At 36.5% G+C, this 27,876-nt stretch overlaps 1 protein-coding gene across 2 annotated transcripts in view; it reads right to left on the bottom strand.

Annotated features, from left to right (window-relative positions):
- Nucleotides 1-27,876, bottom strand: part of RNGTT (RNA guanylyltransferase and 5'-phosphatase) — a 170,409-nt gene that overhangs the window by 94,312 nt on the left and 48,221 nt on the right. For both annotated transcript variants that reach the window (XM_066179570.1, XM_066179571.1), the window contains exons 10-11: nucleotides 26,464-26,535; nucleotides 12,062-12,226 (exon numbers count right to left, since the gene is read on the bottom strand). In XM_066179570.1, the coding sequence (XP_066035667.1) occupies nucleotides 12,062-12,226; nucleotides 26,464-26,535 (237 nt within the window). The remainder of the gene's footprint in view (nucleotides 1-12,061; nucleotides 12,227-26,463; nucleotides 26,536-27,876) is intronic.

Genomic DNA, 27,876 nt, shown 5'->3' with positions numbered 1-27,876 from the left:
ATATTATCAAATGCAGCCTAATGTCAAGTAAGGGAAGCTGGTCCACTAAGCTACGGCTGTGGTCTCTGCTCCTTCCTCCTCACCAGAATCTTTCCAGCTTCCCCTGTCCTACAGCATCACATCTTCTTTAGTTTGTTGGGTGTCTAAAAGCAGAGAAGGTATCAAGAATGGAACAGCTGCTTTCAGTCTCAAAGCAAAAAAGCATCAAATAGCATGTGAGTAAGAGTAACTGTGCCATAGGGGAGAAAAGTTTCATATATTATTTAAAAATAAATCACAGAATCTCTAACTTTCCACAAATAGAAGTTGGCTAGTTCACATTTTAACAGAAATAGAGCCCAAACCAAAGTGTTCATAGAAGTTCTGACATTGGTTCACTGACTGAATTACCACAAATATACGGTAAAACTTTCAAAACAGTCTTTAGCGACTCTGGGGAATTCATGTTTTTGGGAATTAAAGGGAGCACACACCTTCTGAAATATAGATTTAAAAAAGGGGAAAAAACTCCAAAAACAAACACATAAAATTCAATCCATGCAGACTTTTATCTTTTTCATGTTCAGGATACTAATCATCTCATCTAACCATCTCATCTCTTACCATTGAAAATAAAACAGCTGATCTAAACAAACTTAATGTAAATTAACGATCTGGAGCAGATGGGAGAAGATCAAAGGCATACCTTTGGCAGTTCTACTGCTTCCTACCCACCCTGCTCCAAACCAGACATAACCTGGATCACCATTTCAGACTAACTTTCAGACAGCTATGATGGTGAAACTTTCTCCTGTCATGCATATTTAAGTTCCGCTTCAAGAGATATGCTCAAGTGCCAAGTAATTTATTTGGAAAACTGTGCCATCTCAAATTACAGCATGCTGTGATGGAGAACCACAATCTTCATTAAGCTGTCCAGTGAAGTACTGCCTGTTCAATTAAAAGAAGAATTCCTGTTTCTCAGCAATTTTTTTCTTCCTTCAACTTTTCTTCCTTGCTCCTCTTTTTAGATTCTGACCAAGACATCTCTAAGAGGTTTTTTTAGAAACAAGGTTCACATTTCAAACATTTCACAAGGAAGCATATGTAACTCTTCAAACATTTCAATCTGTCCTCAAAAGATATCCCACAGATACCATTTTTTATCAACTGAAACCATGCCACTTAGACTAGACAGAATATTCCAGAAGGGCCACAGCAGAAAGAAAAAATGCACTCCCTATTTTTTTTCACAAGAGTCTCCTTTCAAGATCTCTAGATACTTGAGCACTTGCCTAAGTATTTGACCAGCCAATGGCTTATTACAACTGCCTGCTTGCCTCAAAGTGGTTCCTTCCAAGTAACTCGGAAGAACCTGAAATCACAGCCCATGGTCTCAGGAATGTGACTTAACACATGGTCATAAAGTAAAGATTTCTGCTTCAATGTTAACATTTATTTCACTCACAAAACCACAAGTGATCTCTCATTTAAATGATTTCAAGTTTTCCTCCAAATGACCTATAAAAATGTTGAAAAGCAGATTTTCAATAATTTAACATGACGCAGTTTCCTGTGCATTAGACTCATTTCCTAATCAAAATATGGTATGCTACCTTATGTCAAATAAATGAGGTAAGAACACTATCAGTTGAAGTGTATCTGCATCAAGGTAACATCCAATTCTGTAATGCATCCTCCTTCATTAGTCATTGAAGTTAGTTATATTTATCTTACCAGCAATAAAAGGCAAGAAAGAAAATGCATCATAATAATGGAGAGTACAGTCAGAAAACCACAGCTCATACTAAATATTCTTAAGCTAATATGCTAAAAAAAAATCATGAACTAACAAAATATTTCCTGGTCCATGCCAATGATCTAAAATATGCATAAAGGAAAAGTAGGATCAAAAACTGTAGAAAATAAATTAAAAACTAAGCTCTCTAAGAAGTAATTGCTTAAAGAAGTTTCCTATGCTAATTAGGAACCAACACATATTGAAGATAACTACTACATTTTTAGTAAACCAGTGAAATTATCTACTTTGCCCTAACTGCATAAGGAACATAAAGTAAAAACTTCTCACTTGCTCATTACTTAAAAAGAAATTTCATGCTTTTGGGCTGTAAAATCAGGGCTGTAAAACTGTACAAAAATCCTTTTTAAAAAATTATGCTCAAAGCTCAAATCCTAGCTTTCAACAGCCATCCACACAAGATGCTAATTCTAGACAAAAACAGACAAAAGCTGCAAACATTATTTTGTCTTTATGAACACGTACATCTTGAGAGCACTTGATGCCAACCAGTAACTCAGTAACTAAACAAAAAGAGTTGAAGTAAATTCCCAAGGTTCACCTGTTTAACAAAATCACCACTATTTTGAATTGTGTGATCTCTGGGAACAGCTGAATCATATGGTGATGAAAAATATACCAAATCACTGTGCAAAGACTCATGGGAATCTTTTGCAGTTTAAAAAATTTTAAAATAAAAACTTTTATAAAATATTATTTTATGGAAAGCCTTTCAGTTTGTTAATTTACAAGAAGCTCTGAAATCAATCATACTGAAAGACTAAAAATAACCTCTTTACCAAGTTAATCATACAGAACATTTTGGCTCAAAAGACACGAAAAACACCTAATTATGGCAATAGATTTGTTCCCTATAAGAATAAAAGCAGATAATGGCAGCATTGTAAGTGAACCGATGTTCACTAATATGATCAAGAGACTAATTATTATCCATGAATCATTTGTAGCATTCAAAACTTGATTAATGTCAGGTCAAGTTTAACATGTGATAGGTTTTATTAGTAATGCTCAGCTATCCCACAGCTTGTCAATGTATGTGAGTGCCATCTGTTAGGTTAGGAATAGCCAACAGCCACAACAAAAACACATAGGCTACAACTGGTCACTCAAATACATTTCAAGAACTCCCTAAGGAATACCTCAATAATTTTTAACACACTAGACCAGAATCCAGTACTAAAGACAGCTGCTAAAGATAGGAAACTTGTAGCCCAAAAAAGTGAGTATGCAAGGCATGTTCCCCTCTTTTTAAAGGCCAGTGAAAGGTGTGTTTAATAATACTGAATTCTCCAGACTGACCAGTTTGTAGCAACAAATATTTTTTTGTAAGAGGAATATGTGTAGCTTCCTCTCCACACTCCTCCACAGATGTTTAGCAAGCATTCCTGTAGAGAACACAGTGCTTTACACTTTGGAGCATTGTTCATGGTATTCAAATACATACGGTCCTAAAGGCTCATCTAGCAAAACACTGTTAGAGGATGCTCAATCTGAAATTCATATTCCACAAAAAAAACATTCACTGACAGCCTTTCATTTGTCCCAATTACAGATAATGGCAAGAAGAAATCCTTTTGTGGAAAAAGTCACTTTCTAGTATTTCCCAGCACTTTGTTGGAGGTCAGCTTTACCAGGGGTCACCTCTCCCATGTACATCCCATTACAGCAGGACAGGAAGTCACCTGGGCACTTCCACTGAACCTCCACAAGCTCTGCACTAGTAACAGCGTGAGCAGCAAGGCTGAAATAACATGAAGTGGCAACAGACAGGTGCATGCACAGAGAGGAAGGAAGGTGACCTAACTTTGGGTTTGCTCCAGCAACTATGTACTCTTCTCTGTCTACGACTAGTTAGAAACTCAGCAGGAACATTGAAAGAAATATTTACTTATCTCATAGCTACATCAGCCCTCTCAGATGCATTATAAACGTGTTCTTATTTGATGGCCCTCTTGCATTCCAAGTGGATAAAGCTGAAAGGCTGCAGACCCAGGCTGCTTTAGGTCCAAGTATTCCATTTCCTGCTGAAAAATATGATGCGCAGGGCGCCCAGACTCCATTGTTTCAAAGCCAAATATGTAAAAGTCAAATATGCCGAAGACTTATGCTAGTCAGCAGATCATAAACCAAAAATAACAGCATTACAAGAACTACAGCTACTGCAGAGTGTCTTCCTCAACCATTTGCTCATATAATTTCATAGTCAGTGACTGACAAGGGCCCAAGCTACTACTGACTGGTCATTAGCATTCTAATGATGCCACTCTTCATTGTTTTTAGAACAGCAGTTTTGCAGAGAAGTCTTCACTGGAGTCCATATATTTTTTCCAGAAGAGGAAGGCAATAGAAATTCCAGTTTATACTCATGTGGTAGGGAATGAGCAACACCTCCAAACAAGAAAGCCGAAGAGATTAATCCCATCTGTCTGCAACTTACTTTGTGTCATGATGCACCTCTTAGGAAAAAAATCAAGTTATTCCACACACTGGACTTTAGGAGTTTTCCCAGTTTCTCCTGGAACTACTACCAGTTTCCCAAGGCAGTTTTACAGTCTGCTTTTTTCATAGAGAACTTGAGACATCATATATATCATCTACTGAAAGCTGTTTCTTAAATCCACTCCCCTCCAAAAGATTCAAAGAAGAGCCACTTTCAGATATTAGAGTAGCTGGAGATCACTGTAGTGTGTAGTATAGTGTGCAGTGTAGATGCAACCTTGGATTTAAGAAAGTCCAAGAACCACACTAGCTTGATTTCACTATACACCACACAGGAAAAAAATGCTTTGTGAATAAGAGTAAAATACATTGTGAAAGTGGCAGGAATCAAGTTTAATGGTTCTAATATTTTTTTTTTAATATCTTCTTGGCTTTGCAGCTAACTCATTAACAGCACTCTTCAAATGTGCTAATAACACTAGCTGTATGCTATGCTTCTTAATTATTTGGAGACATTTCAGAAAAACCTAGAGCATGCTACAGTAAGAGCCCCACTGAGCTATCACCCATGTGCTGTGAGCATGGGGTGAGCAACTCCAAAGGTTATGCACCTAATATATTCAAAACAATACCCAAGAATAACACAAGCACTATGTGTGTTAATGCTTAATTTGACAGCACATCTGCATTCCTGAATTCAGAATAAGCATGAGGCATTTCTCACTGTCAATCTCTTCTCAAAAACACAATTGAGAAACTGACATCAATTAACTATGATGTTTTCAAATGCTTCTTTCAAATAAGAGAAATATGCTCCTCCAAGAAACTTGAATTGACTTTTGTGATAGCTTCAAAATGAGAGAAACGTGGACTCCTCAAAGCTTTACAGGAATGACCCTGCCAAACAGCAATATTTCCTATTTATTTTTCCTAATGAAGAAACAGCAATATATTTCATAGCTTGGTCATTTCATTTACTGTGCTCTTCACAGTTCTCTGTTTCAAACTGCACAGTCTCTTCCTTTTCCTTCTTTTAGGCATGGGGATGTTGCCCACATCACTCTCCCCATGCTCTCCTACCTGGCAGAACACACCCATCTGAGACTAAACTCTTGCTGGAGCTGGAGGAGGTTTAACAGGTCCCAATAGGAAACACTTTGACCTATTTACAAATTAGCTGCAATCTATGACATTCCTGAATGGATGAAAGATGCTTGGTAAAGTCTGTAATGTCTTCAACTGAGCAAGGCTCTCATCACACTGATGGCTTGCAAGCTCCCTAATACTCTGGGTTTGACCAAATACCACATTCAATAGTTCTTCTGATGTCAAAGGAAAGAACGGGTTGAGTACAATGGGGCTGAATGATCTTCCACTGTTACATACCTGATAAGGTTTATCTGTTACCCAGCCCCTGTGTAAACTGTTCCGACATAATCTGGTCTCTGGTTGTCTAAATTGTGGATAGGTCTGTTTTAATTAAGTCAGATAAATGAGGGGTTTGTTTTATTAAGCATTTCTAGTAAGACTTGTCAACAAAGACAAAACTGTACATACAATTCAATTAGACACAAAACTGATATACAAGAATATAATATTTTCATACATTTACTGTTACAATTCCTGACTCAAATTTGGGTAATATTTTGTACTGGGCCTGTAGCATCGATTTTAACAAAAAGAAAGTAAGGGTTAACTTTATATTCTGGGTCTTAAAAAAATCTGACTCTTCTGCTATGCAATGGCACTTGAGGGCTTTGTTTGCTACAAAGTTGAAATTAAAACTGTAAAGCCATAACAGCAAAATTATAACATTTTGTAATTTCTTTATTTTAAAGATTAATTTTGTACAAGGTCTGGTTTTGGGGTTTTTTCTCAAAATTGGGCATATCACAAGAAAAGAAACAGCTAGCAGCAATGTCACATAATCGTGCACCATAATAAATTGCTTTAAATTTCAGCCTGGTTTTTACCATTTTCTTTGTGCTTTTATTCATTTTATCCAAATTAAGCGCATGTCTCTTGAACGTCATTCCAATACGAGAAGGTTGATGGCTTCCCTGTGGAGCTGCATTGCCAGAAGGCAGTTTGGAAAGTGACAGGCTGTGAAGTGGCACAATGGACAATATTAAACAGTTGCCCCTCAATTAATGAGTGGAGTGACCCACTTAGTCAACACAGCTGAGTCTTCTAACTAATTCCAAAGATATCAAATATACAATTCAATTGCCCATACTGGCATACCAATTGGTAATTAGGTTCAAACAGATTTGCATTTCCCTGGTTTGGTAATACACCGTAAAACTGAAAGAAGGAATCACCATTAAAGACACTTTTCCCACTTGAAAGGTATATAGTATTTCCACTGCACGAAATACAGAAGAAATAATTTACAAAAATGTTAGAACGTTCAAATCTAATGTTAGAGTGTTAAAAGCTTAGCTGAATATGCACTGTCTGGATGTTTAAACTCACAATGTGCAGAAGTTTGTGTAGAATATAGAACACTTCATCCATAAGCCTTTATTTTTCCACTAGTTTCATTGCTTTTTTTCTCACACTATAGTTTGACAAGTCAGAATTTAATTACATATTCCACATCTGAATTATTCTACATTAATTTAATTTGTACCACTAGCAATATCTAACACGGGCTACAAGTTATGAAAATAATCCTTCATGGAAATATCCAAGACTGTTGGTTTTAACTTCAGTAGATCACTTTCTGAAAAATGTGAAATGTAACGAATGTGTGAATAATTTCTTTAAAAAGAAAAACCTTCTTTCCTAACCAAAATTCTACTGTGCTGAAATATTATACTTGACCTTAAATATTACAAATAATAATAACCAAAAGCAAGTAGCATAAACCTCTTCTGTTTACTCTAGGAAATGAACACAGATTCTTGTTCATGAGTGAATCTCCTCAAGTGACTCCAGCAAAGTAAGGAGACTGAGAAGTTAGCCACAGCTGAGTCAGTGTTTGCCCTAGCATGAGGGAAGCCAAATCTCAGCAAGTAGCTGCTGCCTCCCTGTCCCACAGAAAGCAAAGGAACAGTCAGAGGCAGCTGGACACTCCACCAGCACTGGCCTACAAAGCCTCTGCTACCCTCAACCTCCCACTGACAGAAATTATGTTTACCAAATCATATTCACATCATTGCAGTGCTGCAACCAGCTGCATGAAATAGCACCAGTTCAAGCACTGAATTTCAAGTGGCAGTAACCTACATTCGGCACAAGATCTGCAGTTTAGTCACCTATTTCATCTTAAAATTTACAAAGCTTCCACTTGGGCTGATTGGCTGTACTTACCTTTACAATTCATGTGGTAAAGTAACTTTGAACTTTGAACAATCTGACCGAAGTACTACATGCTGGGATATAAGACAGCTGCCAAGTGAAGATTTCGAATTCTAGTAAAAGAATAAGGTAACATCTTTGGAGCTTCTTATTCACTATTTGTTTACTAGATTCCTCAGGTCAATGATTATTTGTGTTTACAGGAAGAAAAGCATGCCAAAAAGAAGATTTAAGTGATGGATACACCAGCACAAAAGCATCTAAGGGTGGAATAAGGCAATACTGCTTTTACACCATTAGACCTTCCATTTTCAGGGAGATGAAACAGGACAAAGTGAGGAAGAAATAAAAACAAACAAAAACAAAATAGTAGAGGGGACATGGGTTAGAAGACAATTAAAATGTGATTGGATGATAAATAGGCCAAAATCCTGGAATGGAACAGATGGAGTGAGAAATATGATGTAGGCCAGACACTGAAGAATGGCTGCCAACTCTAGGTCAGGAAATGCAGGATTGAAAGGTGAGCTGGTTAAACTACTCCTGAAGGCATAGAAAATCAAAACAAAAATAAAAACGGAGGAAACAAGTCTTCTTGGCAATAAAAAATCTCCAGATGGTAACATTCTCTCTCCAGTGAAATGTAGAATTCAAGATTGTCAATAAACAGACAGAGTATTTGACACTTCTGCATCCACCATTGTTGCCATGCAATTCTTATGTCTTCTGTCCCATGACTGCAAAGCTTCTCCACGTGTATCTTTAGGCAACTTGGAGATACAGGACAGGGCTTTGTCATTTTAGTCAGTGTTGGTTAACAGCTCTCTTGGCAGACACAGATGAGCAATGTCTGCATATTCTGTCCTTTATCAGGGTTCACTCTTTCTGGGCATGCAAACACTAGCTTACATCTGCCTCAGCTGCCTGCAAAATACATCAACATCAGCAAAGTGTACACTTACACAGTCTCCTGCATCATCAGAGGTTCACAGCCGCTTAATTTTCCAAAGCAAAGCATCTCAACAGGAGCTATACCTTTATTGGTATAAACTCCAAACATTCCACCTCTCTTATCTACAACAAAAGCAGTTTTAAAAAGTCAAAAATAAAAATCCAAATGTCAAAAAAAACAGGAGAACAAAGTAAGTCACCTGTCAGTTCACAGATTTGACCGAAAACTTTTAAGATCCTAGATCATTTAATCTTCTAGCAGAGATTACCTTCTCTTTAATCCCTCTAGGACAAGCTGTCATTTTAAAACCAGATAATAGTCTAGGAACTGACAAGTCATTGACATACAGCGTGCTAACATTTGCAAAAGGTTGTTCATTTGACCTGTATCATTGTTTAACCTTTAGCCCTATCATTCCATTGAGAGTGATGGGCACAATTCTCCATGGGACCACAGACTGCACGGAAAGGAAGTTTTTTCCTATTCCTGCTAGACAGAATTTTCACTAGACAATGGGCTTTAGTGATGACATCCAGATTGAGACTGTCCACACAAAAACGCCCAGCAAGAGAACTCTGAGTTGGTTTAAGCAAGGAAAGCCAAGAGTTGGACCATTTCCAAGAATTATTTCTATGCACCCGTACAAACTGTTGAATAGAATGAAAATAATGTCTCGTTGAAAAGCCTAAGATTCCTGCAGATACAAGGCCAAGGTTCAAAGCCTAAGAGTATGAAGCATTTAAAGCACTAACCTAAAACCCAGCTTCTTCCACTGACTGTGCAATCCTTGTACAATGGGTGGGAGAATTTGGCTATATCATCTCCTTGAGTTCTGATGATTCAATAAATGAAAAGAAAGCAAGCTATGCAACAAAAGTGACCAATCATACAAGTGTAATAACAAACACCAAAAATTCAACTTTGCTCAAAAATGTTAAAGAGAAACTGGAAGCTACATTAAAAGGAAAAATCTGTCACAGAATACAGGTGTTCCCAGCTAACACTAAAGTACTAATCTGTATTGAATTTATTACAGAGGAAAAAAATTTTAGTGATACTGCTTTTTTCATCAATATCAGAGATCAACAAGGCAACATTTTTAAAGACTCTGAGTATTCACAACCTGCTCCCCAGTGATTGTCCGTCTCTTTTGTCTTACCACTAAAACTCATCCCTACAAAAAATAAAAGTCTATATAAATGTCTTAAAATAACAGCAAAGGCAATATTATAAAAACACAGCCCTTACTTCCAAAATCCAAAACTGAATCTCAAGACACAGCTACAAATGCTGCCATACTTTATAACTGCATTTTAAAAGTGCATTTCATTACATAGCAAATTGATTTTCAGATTAGAAAAAAAAAATTAAATCCGTCAGTACCTAACTCTGGTAATAAAGTTCCAAATCTATAACTCTAAGAACATTTTCAATATTGGATGTATTATATAACACAGCACAAAGCTTACTGCTATTTCAAGTAATTACTTCCACTTTTTCACTGAAAACAACTAAGTCTACACAGAAAACACTCTTTTTTTTCTGGTATAATTAGAAGTTTTAGCCAGTTTTTCTGCTATTAAATATAGTGCTGAGGCTCCTGGCCTTTCGAGTAATCTTCCTACAATGCACACAGTCTAACACACATTTACTGATACATTATTTTTAATTTAAAAAATGGAGTGGAATGTCTTAACTTAGATCATAGAAAGGAATGATGGAAGAAGGCTGTGAAAGAGGTCTAGAACATCTCTTTTGTGAGGTTCACACTGCATCCTGAGAGCATGTTTCAAAAATTAAAGCTTCTCAAAACAAAAATAAGATGTGACAAAGTACACTTGATTATTTTCTTGATCCCAAGCAAACCACAGCTACATTGGAAAAAACTCCAAATCCTACTCCAAAAGTTTTGATGAAACCAATTCTGACTAGGTGTAGAGTTTGCACTCTTTCAGTCTTGAATATGCTGGTGCAACCAGAGCGCCATTTTATCTGTGACCAAGGACTGCTACTTCCATTGACCTTAGAAAACAACAAGCCTTGGGGGTGACTTCAGAAGCCACATCTTCTCTCAATGAAATACACTGGGAAGTAGGGAAGAAACCCAGGCTTAAAAAAAACCACAGCTTTTCTGAGACCACTCAAGGGTGTAAAAGCTTTAAGGATCTTGTGATGGTTTTTAGCCAGCAATTAAGCGCCACAAAGCTGCTCAAGAAAGGAAGGATCCTGTTAGATCCTTTCTAAAGATGAAAGAATCTAACACTTCTTGTAAAAGAAAAATGTCTAATTGAACATAAGCAGAACATCTACCTAAGCAGGTCCCACTTGTCACGCTTTAGGATCCATATAGCAGCATCTGTCTCTGGAGAGGAACTGACGGATATAAACATATTTAGAGGATAGAAGGAATTCCTTCCCTTCCTGCAGACCTTGCTATCCAGTACACAGAGTTGGCAAACCCCCTCAAAGAGGAAGTCTGCTTGCTTTTTTAGCTATACTGATGAGGTATTCATCGCTACGCTTGTTGCTATAGTTGCAGAAATGACTGAATAAAAATAGGATAAAGATCCTTTGGTCAAAACAATACTATTTTTAAATAGTCTTTTCTCAGAATAGGGCAACGCTTCAATAGACTGGAGTACTGTTTATAGTCTATTCTGACAATACATAATGAAAAATTCACAAAGTTATGATTAATATGAAAATGCAATACCTTTTTCATTACCCTAAGGAAGTATTACAGGAATCATACTCATCAGGTTCACAGAAGTAATGAAATGAAAAAGGTATTCTGAGGTAAGTAAGAACAACAATAATTCTTCGTTTATACATTAATCTTTTGAGAATAAATTTTTATGAAAACTATTCTTTTGAGCAGATACAGATTCGAAATCTGAAATCTGAAATTTCAAACCAATAATTATTTCTTTAAAGTGTTTACCAATATTGCCTTAGATAAAACTCCACATCAATACTGGAACTGCTACCTAAAACTCCTCACAGTTATCATAGGGCATGCAAATAATTCTCAAATATTGACATAAAACTTCTTGCTTATTGAAAACAATGATCAGATTTCAAGCCTCCTAAGACGCTTTCTGTTGTAACAGTAGTAAAAAGAAAAAATATAATCCAGGGAAAAAACACCAAAGAAGTCATACACCAACTTCAAATATCCCAATAAATTAAATGTGTATAGATATTCTTATTTCAAAGACGCTTTTATGGTGGTGGTAACGCATTAGGGTAAAAAATTGTTGACTGAACTGCATTTGAAACATAATCATCTCAAATGCAGATTGCAATGTCCTTTAAGTTTTACCTGGTACTTCAGATTAATTGATATTTTCAAGAACTGTTTTCTAAAAACCTGAGATAAGTAATAAAAGAAAGAAAAAACACTTTTCATAATAACCCAAGTTGCCAATCAGCCCACAACAATTGCTGAACATTTGGTTAGCAGAGGAACTCACTGGAAGACACAATAAAAATGTTGAGGGAAAACCTATACCTAGCACTGTTTTACTGCCTCCAGTACGACAACATAACACAACTGAAATCAAGCTTACCTTTCTGGAAGTGTAGATGTCAAAAAATGGTTTGTTTCGAACACTAAACGGTTCCTGTGCTTTGTCAATGAGACCACTTTTCATCTTTTCATGTCGTGGAAATATAATCTCTTTCTCTATACATGCAAGCCGAACATTAAAATCACAGTCTCCAACAGGCTGTCCCTGTCAAGTTACAAAAATCAGTATTAAAATCAAACACCAAATTATTTGAACCATCTAAGGTTTTTTTTTTCCTAACACAATATTTAGAATCCTACAGATACAGAGAAGTATTATCAAATTACTAAATTTTTCCCAAATGTGATGTTTTTAAGCATTTTTTCTCAGGCTGTAAGAGGTTTAACCAAATTGAAGTTCACAGAAAGTAGAAATTTGTAATATGCATTCAACCATACATGAATTAAACACCTAAATACCTTTAAAGTTAAGTAAAATAATTTAGATACTCCCTAATTATAGCTTTTATATGGCAGCTATCCTTCTCCACATAGCTTTCCTCTGAAGTCATTTAGATCATTTTGTTCACAGTACTTTTAATGACAAAGCAACAAGATTTACACATTTAAGTGAACTCCTTGCTCTGAGTGCAGTATCTTGATGACTTGAAAGAAACATTAATTAATGTTCATTTTTCTGTCATAGAAAAGAAAAAAATAGGTGCAGTTGGAAAACGTGCCAATAAACAACGGCTACAAAACCCTGCAAGATATATGATGGCTCAGTCGCAAAAAGGCAGTAAAACCCTTCACTAAACCTCAGCAGTATGTCCTGACCTTTCAAGATCTGAAATAAAACAGCAGCTTTACATTGCTCTTTCTATATTTGGTGCATTGCACCAGACCAGTATGAGCATTCAAAATGCACATTTGTCAGATTAGTAACGGCTCGTAATGGAGTTTATTGCAATTTGAGCATTATATAGTGAGGAAAACACGCTATGGATATCACTAGAACAAAACAAGCAACTGTCAGCTAATAAATTCTAAAGCTCATTTCAATCGGAGGTGTCACTTTCACAGCAATGAGACACAAAACTCGTAGATTTGAATTGTTACAAGTGTGATACAGCACTGAAAGTTATTTACGTGAGATAATCCCCTCATTTTGCCACCCAATTCACACAAGAAAATAATTTTCAAAACCCACTCCTTTCATGGCCCACAGGGAATAAGCTCACAGAGTCTTGGCTTGCAAACCAGAATGTTTCAAAAATTGAAAGCAAAGAGCAAAGGAAACTGGGAAGACATGGGACTCAAACCATCAATGGCAGCAGTAGAGCCAAGCAGAAGAAGCAGCTACCAGGCATCTCCTGTACTAAAGGCAGCTTGAAGGAAAAAAGCACTGCTCCAACATGCATCAGAGAGGATCTGAACTGGTCAACTGGAAAGAAGGCCAAAAATACAAATGGCAAAATGACATTCTGAGGAGGCATACAAAGGTAAGGGAGCGAGTAGTATCTGAATGGGTATCTCAATTAGGAGAAAAACAGAGTGCCAATTTTAGACCAACATGAATTTAATCAGTTCTTTCCAAAATCCTATTGGTTTCCACCAAAATCTTTGACATTTCATGCTCCCAAAGTGGCATTAAGTTTGTCTTATATTTCTTTGCTAGCATTAGAATCTACTAGACCTCTATCAAAAGTCCTCAGTTGTTCATGGCAACAGCTTTAAGAATTACGCATTGCTCCCATACCACATGTAACTCACAACCGTTTTCTTTTAGGACTCTGTTTCAGTCTACATAAGAACAGGCAGCACAGCCACCATCACTGTGTGGGGAAGCACATCTTGTACGAAGCCTGTGGCAGACACCATGGGTGATATGTCTCCTAATCTCTGTTCACTGATCCATGCTCGTGAAGAAGAAAGCTTAGCTGGCTGCTAATGTTGCCTTCAGTGTTGTCTTCCTTTCAAACATGAAGGTGTTATCAGTAAAGAGCCATTCAAACGAATGGAAAATTTAAAAAAGTATGGAAAAATTCAAGGGGCAAGAGAGTGGTTCACTCTTCATTCATTTCTCGCAGAATACAGATGTATAATCTACAGATTTTTAAGTGCCACAGACAGAATGTTTGAAAATCAATCAATCAATCTTTCCTTCCTTTTTTTTCTCCCTCCTTTCTTTCTCTTCCTAAGTATAGCATATTGAGTATTCATCTATACAGTGACTGAGCTTGTCCTGGTTTGTGCATGTAATTAAAACACATCTCAACCCCTGTAACAACTGACTGAAGAACTGATTGAAGAATTCTTTTCTGGGAAATGTGTATATACGGTTTTTTTATAACTTTAAAGAACCCCATAATTCTCTAAGTAGATTTCAGCAAGATCGAATGCACATGCTCTCTTCCTTACAGTACCTTTTCCACTCAGCCACATATTATTAGTAGGTCTGAAAGAGCAAATTAACTAATTAATATTTCATATATTTGAGCTTCCAATAAGCCAATAAGCAGTTAGGTTATTTAGAAAGCTTTTTATATAATGACTCCTTCAAGAAATGGTTTTATACAGTGATTTAAATTTATTTCCATCCCTGAACACCTAAATGAAAAACTGAGGCAACTTCATATGCACCATAAACCAGCTGAATCACTTTCTTTTCCTTAAAATACTCCTTTCACTTTTCTCATCTGCTTGGAACTAATTATTTCCTGCAGTTCTGCCAATCATATATTTCTGTTTTAAAGCTTGTTAAGTAGAAGGGTATATTACAACTAGGTTCCATCAAATAAAGGTCAAAGCTAGGTTGACATAAGATTATATGAGAAAGGAAAACACAGATAATGTGCCAAGCTACTTCATCAGACTAGTAAACTTAAGAAGTCAAAGAGTACTTCATTCTCACAAAAGCACAGGACATTAGCAATAAGAAAATTAACACATAATTGAACTTAACTCAAGGACATACTGAACAAAAGCAATATTGTAGGAGAGTGGCTCTTTCTTTGTTATTAGACGTTCCTAAAATTACAAAAAACGTTGCTACTATACAATGCATTTATCCCAGACATATCCAAAATCTTGAAGTGATAAAATTCTTTGCTTTTAGCAAATAAGTAGGAGGGTAACGTAGGCAGCAATAAATAATTCAGAGACCTTTGACAAAACCAGGAAGAGATTATTTAGTATATAAAGCACATATTTAAAAGTTGTCAAAACCCAAGACATTGATGCATGTATTATCTAAACCCAGGCATTCAGTAATAGCATGTTTTTAGGCAATACAGACGTTTTATTAACTTAAGCATTCAGATAATTAAGATCTTATTCCAATATGTAGGTTTTTACTTGTCTAAGAAGGATGAGGGTAACATGACAGCATAGTTACTGAAGTACATTAAATGATAATTCCTGTTCTAGACATTTTTAACTTAAAATAAGTGTGTTAGCAAAGGGTAAAACAAAATTACAAGTAGGATGGGTCTCCTACCTATGCTAGAGAGTTACATTTCCCTCTCACTGTAAATAAAATGTATCCTAAAGCAAAATATCATTCAGACAAGCCTTAAGAGTCAACTGTTGAATCAACACCTCTTCCTCGAGCAGCTGAGTTTTCTTCACCTGCTGAAACTCTGTGGATTGCACTGAGGTCATAGCATGGAGTGGGCTTGAAAAATACGGTTTTGATGTGGAAACATCCTCCACATAACTTCAAAACATAAGATGAAATTTCCACTGAACTTTGAAACCCACTCAGGACTCAAAATTTCTAAATTTAAACTTGGGTTATTTCAAATTAACTTCTCAACAGAAATACGTAACAAGTCACATAAGAATCACAAAAAGAAATGGGTTTAGAAACACTGGAAAACAGGGTCTGCAGATCATTTAATATGCATTGTCTTGAGCAGATGGGAGAAGGCAATTTATTTGCTGAACAGAGATTAAAAAAAAAAGGAATAAAAGAAAATTTTAAAAAATGCTACCACCAAAAAATACCCCATCCACCCAACAAAACCAGTCCTTCTAACAATGCTCCAAAGAGGTGCCCGAAGATAGAATTTGGGTAAGTGTCAGGCTGTGCTCCTGCCCTCCACCCAGTTCACACAGACCTCAGTGTTGAAGTCACAACTCATCAGGTGAGTAACTCAAACCCCAGGTCATTACATACAGCAAGATGGCAGGAGTCTCTGAGACGGGGGTAAGAGGATAACATGATTTCTGTTGCACATCTTGCCTCTCTCCACAAGGACAAAGGTATCCCTGAGGATCTACCATCACCCTCCACATTTAAGTTTCCCTTCCCTGTATCTCTAACGTTACCATGTGGCCATCAGCGAATTCCATCAGCCTTACATGGAAAGTCCTTTACCTAGATGGATGCAGTGAACACACCATGCTATACAGGCACTAAATTCCATAAAAGTACTTCATCTTTGATTTTAGTATTTATGTGCTTTTTTTCTGCAATGTGGGTATAGTAAAAAGAAAAATAGTGCCTGGGCCTCTGCACACAGCTGATAACCAGCATGGTCCAGGATAAACTAAGAATATTTATTTATTCTTTTCCTCCATGAGATATGGCTGAACTCTACCCACCAGCAAAGCATGCTCTATTTGCTTCGCCAGAGCAGTACCTGAGACATGAATAATTCAGCACACACACACAGATATACGTTCCATGCACGTCTTCACTTACTGAGCCAGAGCGAAACATATGTCACAACTGTCTTCGCTTTAATGATTTTGAGAGAATAAAGAATAAGCTCAGCCTGATATTCTACCCCGTGTTTAATGTTATTATTGGCAATTCAAGGCACCCACAGCTGACATCTGCATTCCCAGTGAAAGCCCATTATTAGTTCTCTCAACTTCTGAAGACCACGCAGTCTAACATTTTGCATTTTATATTAATGATCTGGCACATATTTTTTCTGACCATGATTCTATAGATGCTGCTTTTTTTGTATACATAGCTTTTTATAAAAACAATCTAAAGGTGGTGTTTGAATTTCCAAATAAGATTATTACTACATTCGATACCTAAAAGGCTTTTTTCATTTCCTATGAAGTTCTCTTTCAAGCAGGATTAAAAGTAAAGTATTAGAGAAATGAAAAATTTTATAGAATTATGACCCTTAAGTTTTTTATTTCTGAAAGGCAAAAGGCATGACAATGAATAGAATCTAAAAACTAATTCTAAAATTTTGGCAGTTATCTAACTTTAAAATTTTGGGGCTTTTTTAACTTTTATCACTCAAATATTCAAAATAAGTATGACAGAGGCAAGGAATTCAGCAGTTTCAAAAAGTTTTTAAAGTTTATCAGCATCAACAAGGTACAGCATGTGAAGTACTGTTTCAACTGCAACAATACAAGTTCATGCACTGCGCTGCATGAACATGATTACAATTTATATGTTGCTGTTTTGTACAATGAAATATCACTCTGATTTACCACAGAACAAGAAGAATCAGACCTATTAAAAAATATTGCTTGAGATATATATTAAATTACTGGTATTGCCTAAAAAATTCTCGCAGAAAATAAATTTTAAAATGTAAAAGGAAAGAAGTTAGTAGCCAATGGATAACACCAAGATCTTACAGAATATACAAATATAGCTCCACTGGGTTTTTTATTAGTAAACATAACTTGAACAAAACAGCAGGACTGTCAAAACTATGACTAAACAGATATGACCAAAACAGAAAAAGTAGATTGCACTACAAACATTGCTCTCTCCCTTACTCTTATTGGTTTGCTCAAAATTTTAAACAAATTCACAATAAAAACCATAAAACTCTGTAATTGCAACTGGATGATAAATTTGCATCACCAGTATAAATATAACATACACAAAGCAGAATATTTACAATCCGTTAAAGGGACTGAATTATGATTCTCATCACCAACACTGGGCAATAAAAAGGCAGAATCATGGAAAAAAGCATCTAGCACATCTAAGCCCTCTTTTGAAAACAAAGCTCCAGAGAGGCACTGAAAATTTAGTAGTTGCTATTTTCAGAGAACAGACAACTCAGTCAAATTCATTGATTGCATCTACAGTGACTTCATTTAGAAATCCTTCTGAGCCCTCAAAACCAGAACCCAATAAGGGGATTTTACTGGGACGTGAATGATTACAACCGAAAGGAATCCTGTTCTGTCTAGACTGGTTGCCTCCCCTCAGGTAATCTGAGTAGAAGAACTTCACACTTTAATTACAGAAGGAAAAGTCATAGTTCCAAAAACCCTATTTATAAAATAAATGTGTCATTATCACCATGGGATATTTGCACACAAAAAAAAAAGATTGCATATGGGAATATAAGTTTTAATAATTTATTTTACACTGAATTTAAGCTATCTTCAAAGTCAAATACAGGATTTTACTACTTCAGTTTTTTCTAATTATTTTTCCTAGTGCTTGTGTTGCTTGTAGTATGGAGGTATTCTTACCTTAATTGGAGCACCTAGTATCTGTTGCAGTCAATACTTTCTCTTTCTACTTCTATTCCCCTCACACTCTCTTCCTTTCTATCAGCTATGACTCTTCATAGCAATAGCTGTTGCTGGGTATTAACACAGCTGTCTTTATGAAAAAGAATTATCACTCCAGTGAATTAAAGAACCGTGGGAAAATTCCTTCATCTTAAAAACATTAGTCAAGCCATTTCATACTTGAAAAGATTGTGGCACTGGTGTTTTTAGAATGTAAATCACTTTGTGGTATTTAAAATAAGACCGTCCAGTACAGTTTGAATGAAGTCTTGTAAAAACTAGAAGGGGGGGGGAGGGGGGAAGTAGTAACAATCAGCACTTATTCACAACGACTGTCTTAGAAAAGGAACCACCTACGCTGCCTAAACCATGACAGAACTAAAAATTAAGTATCAGCTTGTAACACCTGAATACTTGTAAATATCTACCATTTCAGTACACAATCTGTCTTTAGATATCTAGTTCATTGTGTACATGGTTAGCTCACGAGTAAGAAACACTGAAAATATAATACTCGTTTCAAGAGAAAGTGGTATTCTTCTTCATATTTATTTTAAATAAGAGAATTATTCTAAAAAGAATGAAAATACAGCCTTCACATGCTCTCCTGGACCATAAGAGCAGTCAGGCAAAACAAGTTAGAATCATGGAATGGTCTGCGTTTGATGGGACCTTAGAGATCATCCAGTTCCAACACCCTGCCATGGGCAGGAACACTTTTCACTAGACCAGGTTGCTGAAAGCCCCATCCAACCTGGCCTTGAACACTTCCAGGGATGGGGGATCCGCAACGTCTCTGGGCAGCCTGCTCCAGTGCCTCACGAAGTTCACAGTGAAAAATTTCTTCCTACTATCTCATCTAAACCTGCCTATTTCCAGTTGAAAGCCATTCCCCATTATTCTATCACTACAGGCCCTTGTGGAAAGTCCCTCTCCAGACCTCTTCTGGGCTCCCTTCAGGTACTGGAAGACTGCAATTATGTCTCCCCTAAGTCTTCTCTTTTCCAGACTGAATAATTGCAATTCTCTCCCAATGAGGCATGGGAAAGAAACTAGTGAGGTCCTACTTTCAACCTTCATAAAACCAATCCTGAAATATACAGTTATTATATTCGCTACTTCCTTCTGATTAACTTTGACTATTTCTTTTTTCTTTAGTTCTTTTATCCTAGAAACAGGAAAAAGATGGAGAGACAGGGAGAAAGCTGAAAAAATAAAATATTGTTGCTAGATTAACTGTAGAAAAGGAGTAATTAAAACTAAGCTAGGGAAATAAGACATTACAACATTGGAACACTCTTCCTGCTTCCACATGACATTTCCCCAATACTCTATTTTGCCTATAGATTTTTGTTTTGAAATATATCGGACAAGAAAAGCCCTGTTTAAGACTTCACTGTCAGTACTTAGAAAACTAGACATGATAATGCAACTGGAAAACCTGACCCAGTGTAAAGTTTTTCACACCTTCCACTTCAGCTGTGAGTACTGCCATATTTTTGAAAGATCTGAATATTTGCTTGAGACAGAAGCTGGGTTTAAGTCCACTTGGCATTTCCTATGGGAATGACTGTCATAAACTGTGAGCTGAAGGAGACAGATTTTCTATTTAATCATAAGTTTCCGTAGCATAAGAAGAAGAAGATAAAAAGATACTGCAGACAAAAAGAGAGGGGTTTTAAAGGTTCAGACCATGAGAAGCAGAAAATTGTTTAACAAAGACACTGAGAAAAGTTCTTCAAGGAAACCTCCTAAGAACGAAAAAAAAAATGGTTTTGGACAACTTAAACTTTCAGGTGTGACTTCGTATTTTTAATAGCAAGAATCATGGTTTGCTGAAAAAGTCTCACATCAGGGGAAGCAAATAAGAGTACAGACACAAACACCTGAAAAATATAAAGGATTTAGCATCATGGTAACTTCTAAAGCTACTCTTGGAGAACTACTTGTCCTATATGTCTCTCCCAGGAGCCACACTTTGCGTCTCTTCCTCTGACAATTAGTGATAATTCAAAAAGTTTCTGGTGAGACATGCTCCATGTTGAGGTATAAGAACACTTATATTTTGAGAATAAAATAGGACATGACAGAATTTAATTAACTACCTTTTGCTTTTATATAATACTCTCTTTAGCCTTCCTTATTTTGGAAAATACGGAAAACAAACCACCTTCAGTGTGATCCATAGTGCCCTCTGGGTTGGGAAAAGGAGGATCAAAGTAATAGATGTAAGGGAAAGAAAGAAATCAATGGGTTTTTTTCACACAATCTAACCAGCAAGTAAAACAGTCAAGCTTCAAGCTAATTACAACACTAGAGAATGCTCCTGAACAACAAGAAGCTTGTTAGATAAAAAAATAAGACCATGAAAACAGCAAAGACATCCTGGTCAGCATATACTAATTATCACTCTTCAACAATAACTTACTTTTGCATGCATCATAGCAAAGGAGATCTTTTTTAAAAAGGGATGGAAAAATCAACAGAAACGGTACCTTTCAGTTGCTGTGCACTTTACTGAAACACAAGGAGTAACAGTGAAGAAAGCACAAGGTCTGAAAGTTTACCAAAGAAATAAGAAGATTTTCAAATTGTGCTGTTCAGACATACAAGTCAGGTTTTCAAGGATGGATAAAAGACAATCACCAGAGAAGGGGAATAAGGCAAGAAAGACTCTAAAATGACAACTAGCTATGATATGGTCAATCCTACTCCACAGAACCAAAAGTTTATTAAGCATCACTCCCTTACTGTGTTGATTCTCCATCCTATAAGACACCATTTGTTGCTCTTCCTATACTGTAACGCTGCCCTTTTGAATTCTAGAATTCTTCAATCCATTTCCTGGCCAGGCTGCCCTTGTTCTCAATAAACAGCACCATAAAAACTGGAGGTTGAAAAACAGACAAACTTAATGCACCTCTCCCAGACTGACAGGAGAAAGCAAAGCAAGACACAACTGAGAGGATGGTCCACGTTTCATTTACCTGACAGCCCTGAGCCATGAAGGAATGAGGTGATATATATCGAGAGGTTGAGAACATAACATGCAACAGGAGCGCCAGTACAAGCATTTGGGTGTTTGTTAGATAAGTCTTCACAAGAAAGAATCTAAAGGGTGCAGGAGCAAACATGCCCATAGCATCCATACTTTCCAGGGTACTATTAGTAAAAAAAGCTTTTTAAATCTGTATTTTCAGGTGATATCATTTGAAAAAGAATCTCAGAATTAAAATTAAGGGCAGAAGGGTGACTGGCAGCCAGGTGCAGTAGTAAACAGAAGAGATGCAATTAAATACTTGCATCTCTGAATTGTGCCCTCAAAACTTTCACAGTACAACTTAATGATAAGGTTAATAGGCTAATAAGTGAGAGCGAGCATGGACTGTGAGCCTTACACTGCTTTAAAATGAGGTTTGTAACAGGAAAGTCAGACATGGTAATATTTTACAGGGATTGAAAACAAACACTTTTCATGCATTAATTCAATGAGTACATTGGCTGTGGGCAAGATTTACGACCAGCATATCTATTTACCATGACAAATTTTATTAATAGCAACAGCAATGCTACACATAATGACCAACAACAAAAACTTGATCACCGACTTAATTCAACGCACAAACTATTAGAAAATTTAATCAAAATTCTATCTCCTTTCTAAGCATTTAAGTAATTATTCTTTTTTAAGCATTCAGTCTATTCTTACCATTGCAATCTGGTCTCACAAAAACTTGGCTAGAGTTAAAAAATTTAAAGGCCAGGGTTAGAAAGGAAAAGGAAAGTTGTACTCATTTTCAGCATCTTTGCTAAGAATGCATTAATTAGATTCTACATCGTGCCAGTGTTACCTTTTGTTACTTAACTAAGGGAAAAAATAGTTGCTTAAATTTAGTGTCCATACATTTACAAGTAGCTACTGAATATTATCTAAGAAAAAGCTTCTCAAAACAAGGTTTTTCAGGAAGAGCTATCTCCAAGATGACTGGAGAATGAAAACATCCTTTTGTGGACTGTTTCAGATGAAAAGGGATTTGGATTTGCCTGCATTTGTTTCTGGGGCTATTAATTATTCTACTGTCAGCTGCCTCTGTTACATTAGAATTATCCACCAAATTTGAAATTGTAGCTAAACAGCTGCAGTTAATATAATGATGAACTCAACTACATACAGATACAAATCAAGAAACTGAAAAGCAACATGTACAGCAGGGATTTAGCTCTGTACTTATTAAGACTAAACACCATAAAGAATGTTGTGTCCTGTTAGCCTTCTATGTTCTGAGGAATATGAAAAATCCAGATTTCTTGTGTGTGGAGATCACAAAGGCTGGAAGGCACACTTATTTCACTAGGATACAGCATTCTTTCTATGAATTTGATTTTACCAGGTGAGATGAAAGCAGTGAGACAGCAATGTCATATTTTGAGTTGCTATTAATAGCAACCAACATCGTGGTTCAGACTGAAGAAAATTACAATAAAAAATCTTTTTAAATCTGAAGAATCATTTGTTTTTCTTAACAAACATCCCTTGCAACAAAATGGGATGTGCTACAACCTTTTAGAAACAGGATGTCACAGAAACAGAAACTAAAAGAAAGAGTCAAAAGATTCCATCAGCACTCTTGAAGACAGACTTTTGCAGCAGCTATACATGATACGCATCAGAATTCAACACAAAACTTATCATGGAAAGAGACAACCAAAACAACTGGTATGTTTAGCTTAAGAGCACAAGTATAAGTTTCTCCCAATCACTGAAACTCCATTTTTATGTTTTCTTCCTCCTAAGACTTCTCTGTATAGACATCTAGAGCCAAATACATGCTATGTATGTCAGTCAGTCTATTCTCTTAGTTACCTTTGTTTCTTTCTAGAATGCTGCTATAGTTTATTCCTGACACACTACAGCAAAATCAAAAAGTAAGTAACAATAAGCCTCACTGATGACAACATGGATTAAAATCTGTAACAGGCAGGTCCTTATCCACTCACTTTCTCTGCATTATGAATGCAATATTTTAGAAGGAATATTCTGACAAAGCCAGAAAACTCTGCAATGCTTAGCTAGAGAAATAGGTCAAGCATTTGAGAATAAGCTCAGCTAAAAATATAGTTCATGAGACCTGACTAAAACATGAGGTTTGGCTGAGCAAAGGTATTTATCAATGGGGTTTGAATGTGCATTTCCCCAGCTGCAAAGCTGCATCTCCAAGAGCAGAGTAAGTTGAGTCATGTGGAGGGTGAGAAATGGGACAGGCTGCAAATCTTGGAACTCATGATGGAGAGCAAGTACAGTAACTCTATCATTCACCTTCAAGACTCAACTACTTTCCAGATCAAAGCAAACAATGCCAAACTCCTGAGCGACCTCTGCTTTGGGGAATTTTTGGAGTGGGAGTTTGTTTGGAAGGCAGGGAGGAATGTTCTGGTTTTGAACAGGACCAGTGCTTCGTGTAATTATTTTATTTGAAGATCTGTAAAAAAAAAAAAATTAACAAAAACCTAACTTACACAACTTAAATAGGAACTTACTCTTTCTTGCCATTTGCAAATTACATTACATTTACCTCTCTTGGTGATAAAATTCTGTTGATCATTTCTTGCCAAGTCAAACCATCCTTGGATGCCCATTTTTATAATTAAGCTCCTAAAATTAACCTAAAAACAGCTGTGCTTTTTAATCTTTATAGTAGGGCCACTGCTAATGACTTCTGCAGCTAAAGCCCTGCTTGCACTCATACTGATAACATTATCTTAATTTGTCCTTGACTTTAAAAAAGAATTATATAGTAACTAGCTCCTCTCTCATTCCCACAGCACTTAAAAAAACAAACAAAACCAAACACTGCTCAAAAGCAGACTTTTCCTAAACATTGACAATCCTCTGGAAATTTACCGATTGTTTCTCCTGTTTGCCAACTCGAATTCATCATGTTAAGTATGGACACTTCACTACAAATGAGGGTTTCCTCCCCTTCTACCACAAAACAAAGCTAAACCAAAATAACAATGAGTTTTGAAAAGTGTTATTTTGCTAGTATATGCACATCCCAAACTGAATGACTGTACACTTCTTACATTATTGCGTTTACTTCAAAGGAAGTGTAACAGTAGTGAACGGCAGGTTAGACTCAAACGGAGAGCAGAGACAAGGCAAGATATGAAGGCAAATAAACACAGAACCACATGTGGAGCAGCAGGTAAGAAAAAGAAAAAATGAGAACCCATGACTGGTTATAGGAGACTGTATTTTTCAGAAGAGTACATGGAATTCTTGCCTAGGGAAGAGTCTTAATGGTAGGAGGGATCCAGGAAACTAACACCTACTTTTCAGAAAAGGCTAGAGAAAGGACATCCAGATACAGAATTAAAATGTGTTAACAAAAACCTTCTAGTCCTAATCTAACACATCTTCCCCACAAACTACTCCTTTTAAAAGCAGCTGTCCTAAGTCACAGTATGACTATGCTTCCAAGAATACCGAAGTAATTTCTGGTGACTGGTACCATGCCTACACTTGCAATTCCCACTTACACTGAGTGATTGAGCTGAGTAGTACTTTACTCAAGACTGGAAGAGTCAAGTGTAATTTAGAAAGGCTGAAGTGTCCTGTGGTTTGCTAATATTGTTTTTGTCCTGTTAGGAGCACTGAAACAATAATTTTGTTTTTCCAGAAACATTAACAGATTTATTTTCTCCATGGGCTATTTTGACTAAATTTAACACATTTTTGTGGTTTAACTACAGTAGGTGCTAAGCCTTCTGCAGCCACTCGCTCCCCTGGAATAATATGGGGGAAGAGAATCACAAAGGTATAGGTGAGGAAACACAAGGTTTGAGACAAAGAGAGCTTCAAAGCCATAGCAAAAGCTGCACATGCGAAAAAAGCAAAAAGCAAGGAAGTCATTCACCACTTCCCATGGGCAGGCAGGTGTTCAGCCATCCCCAGGGCAGCAGGGCTCCATCACACATCATGGTGACTTGAGAAGATAAATGCCACCACTCCAAACATCCTTCTTCCCCCAGCTTTATACGCACAGTACAACATCACATGGCAAGGAATGTCCCTTTGGTCAGCTGGAGTCAGCTGTCCCAACTGTGCCCCCTTCCCTACTCCTTGTGTACCCCAAGTTTACTCACTGGTGCTGTAGGGTGAAACAGAAAAGGGCTTGAAGCCATGCAAGCACTGCTCAGCACTAATGGAAAACATCCCTGTGTTATCTACACTATTCCATGCTGATTTGCAAATCCAAAACACAGTACCATATGAGCTACTATGAAGAAAACAACAACAACAAAAAAGCCTGTAAATGACACCAGCAAGAGCCCCTTGGTGATATTCAAACCTTTACTGCATTTGAAAACTGGTTTTACAGAAAACAAGTTTCCTATTTCCAGTACCGTTTAACAGCTCTTTCTTGAGATCACAAAGACTTTATTCTTAGACTCTATTCTTCTTTTCCACAACTTCTGCAATATACTTCCTTATTATACATTTTCCCTACAACCTGTGCCACCAGGAGACCCTGCTGTTGAGGACTCAGCAGAGGACCAGCTGCCTTGTTTCAAACAGAAATTTGAGAAAGAGGTGACAGAGCAGCCTAACAAGTACTGTGAAGCTCTGGTAACAAATACACCAGGATAACTCCTCCATCCCCTCTTGATTTCTCTACCTAAATATTCAAACATGCTCCAGAAATGGGAAATTTTCCAGTATCTAGCAGACTGTTTCAAATGGCCATTTTTTTCTTGAGCAAGTGGAAATAAATCAACATGTATTGTAAAGCTGCTTTCAATCTAAATTCTGATGCATTGCTTGTTATCAGGATGCAAAAAAGCTTTTGGAGCTTATATTTACTCTGAAGCTCTTACTTATATAAATAAGATTAAAACTGAAATAAGAATTAATAACTAATGATAAGCAATAAAACTGAGAGTACTTACATTAAACTTTATAATGTCGTATATCAAGTACCGAGGAACAACTTGTCCATTAACCTTGTCGATGATCATTTCCTTAAAAAAAAAGAGAAAGCGTTGGCATTTTTTACATAAATATAGAAGAAGAATGTCAACACATTTATACTTAGTGCATATACCTGCAAGTATGATGCAATCAAACACCGGCCACGTCTTTATTACAAAAAATATTTTACAACAGGTTAAGATTATAATAATATTATTGTGGTCTTAAAAGTCTCTCATGAAGCTTTCAACAAAACACCAGGAAGCTGTGCAAGGGCTTCCTATTCTAATTTGCAACATTTATACATTAGTTTCCCCACAGCTTTCAAAATCTTGAGTGAATAATGAGTTTTTAGAAATGTCAGTAAGAACTGTGACCCTAAGCAAACGAAGCACTACTGGAAATCTTGCCCACAGTCAGAAGTACAACAGCAAGGATGTAAAGAACAAGCATTCACATTCATTCTATATGCTCAGGTTGGATCTTCTCATTTTAACAGCATCCTAGGCAGAAGTGAGAGCTGCAATTTGCTTGAATGTTGCACTGTGACTAAACAGGATGTCTCCTTCAGACAGAAATATCACAGACACTCTCTGCATCACATGAAGTCAGGTAACACTCAATATGTACTGGCAAATCAGATTGAAATTAGGTCAGGTTGGGAAAGAACGTTAATGATCAATATCCAAACACAAAAATGTTTCCGGAACTTAACGGTACATACAAAAATACACATACCCTACATAATGGTGCTTACATCTGTAACTTGGGCTTCCTATGACAAGAATTAGACATAGTATATAGTATATCACATACTGTATGACATGAACCAACAAGGAAGATTGAAAATGGTAACAACCAACCAACTGGTAGATCATTCCCAGAGACAATTCTGAAATAACCACTTCTCTAAATGCAATCCATCTTCTCCCTACCTAGCTACACTACTTGATTCTTGGCTAATAAACTGTATCAGCTACAGATTCTTTTTTTAATTAAAAAAATTAAACGTTAAAATTCCAAATTCATATGAACAAGACAAAACAATTCAAAAACATCAAAACAGCTCACTATGACATGATGAAAACAAAATCAGGAGCACAAGAATTATTCCAAAATCAACTCAAATTAATTTTGTTTAGTTAATGTCTTGGTATTTTTATGTCTTACAACCTTTTAATTTCTCTCAGAATCCATAGATTCTACAAAATAAACCCAAAAGAGCCTGATTAACTCATGTAAGATTAATTTTCAGTCTGTATAACAATAACAAGATTCAGAAGCAGTTAAAACTAAACTAGAAGACATGAACATGTTGTTCTCAAAAAGCACTGGGAAATCTAAGTTGCCTACTTAATATTTTGGAAGCTCATCTTCTGTGAACACAACAC

Source organism: Chamaea fasciata, unplaced genomic scaffold (assembly GCF_029207755.1).
Source record: "Chamaea fasciata isolate MVZ Bird 193981 ecotype frontalis unplaced genomic scaffold, bChaFas1.0.hap1 SCAF_3, whole genome shotgun sequence".
Lineage (NCBI taxonomy): Eukaryota > Metazoa > Chordata > Aves > Passeriformes > Sylviidae > Chamaea > Chamaea fasciata.
The sequence above is the reverse complement of the archived record's forward strand: the minus strand, read 5'-3'. Positions and strand labels throughout refer to the sequence as shown.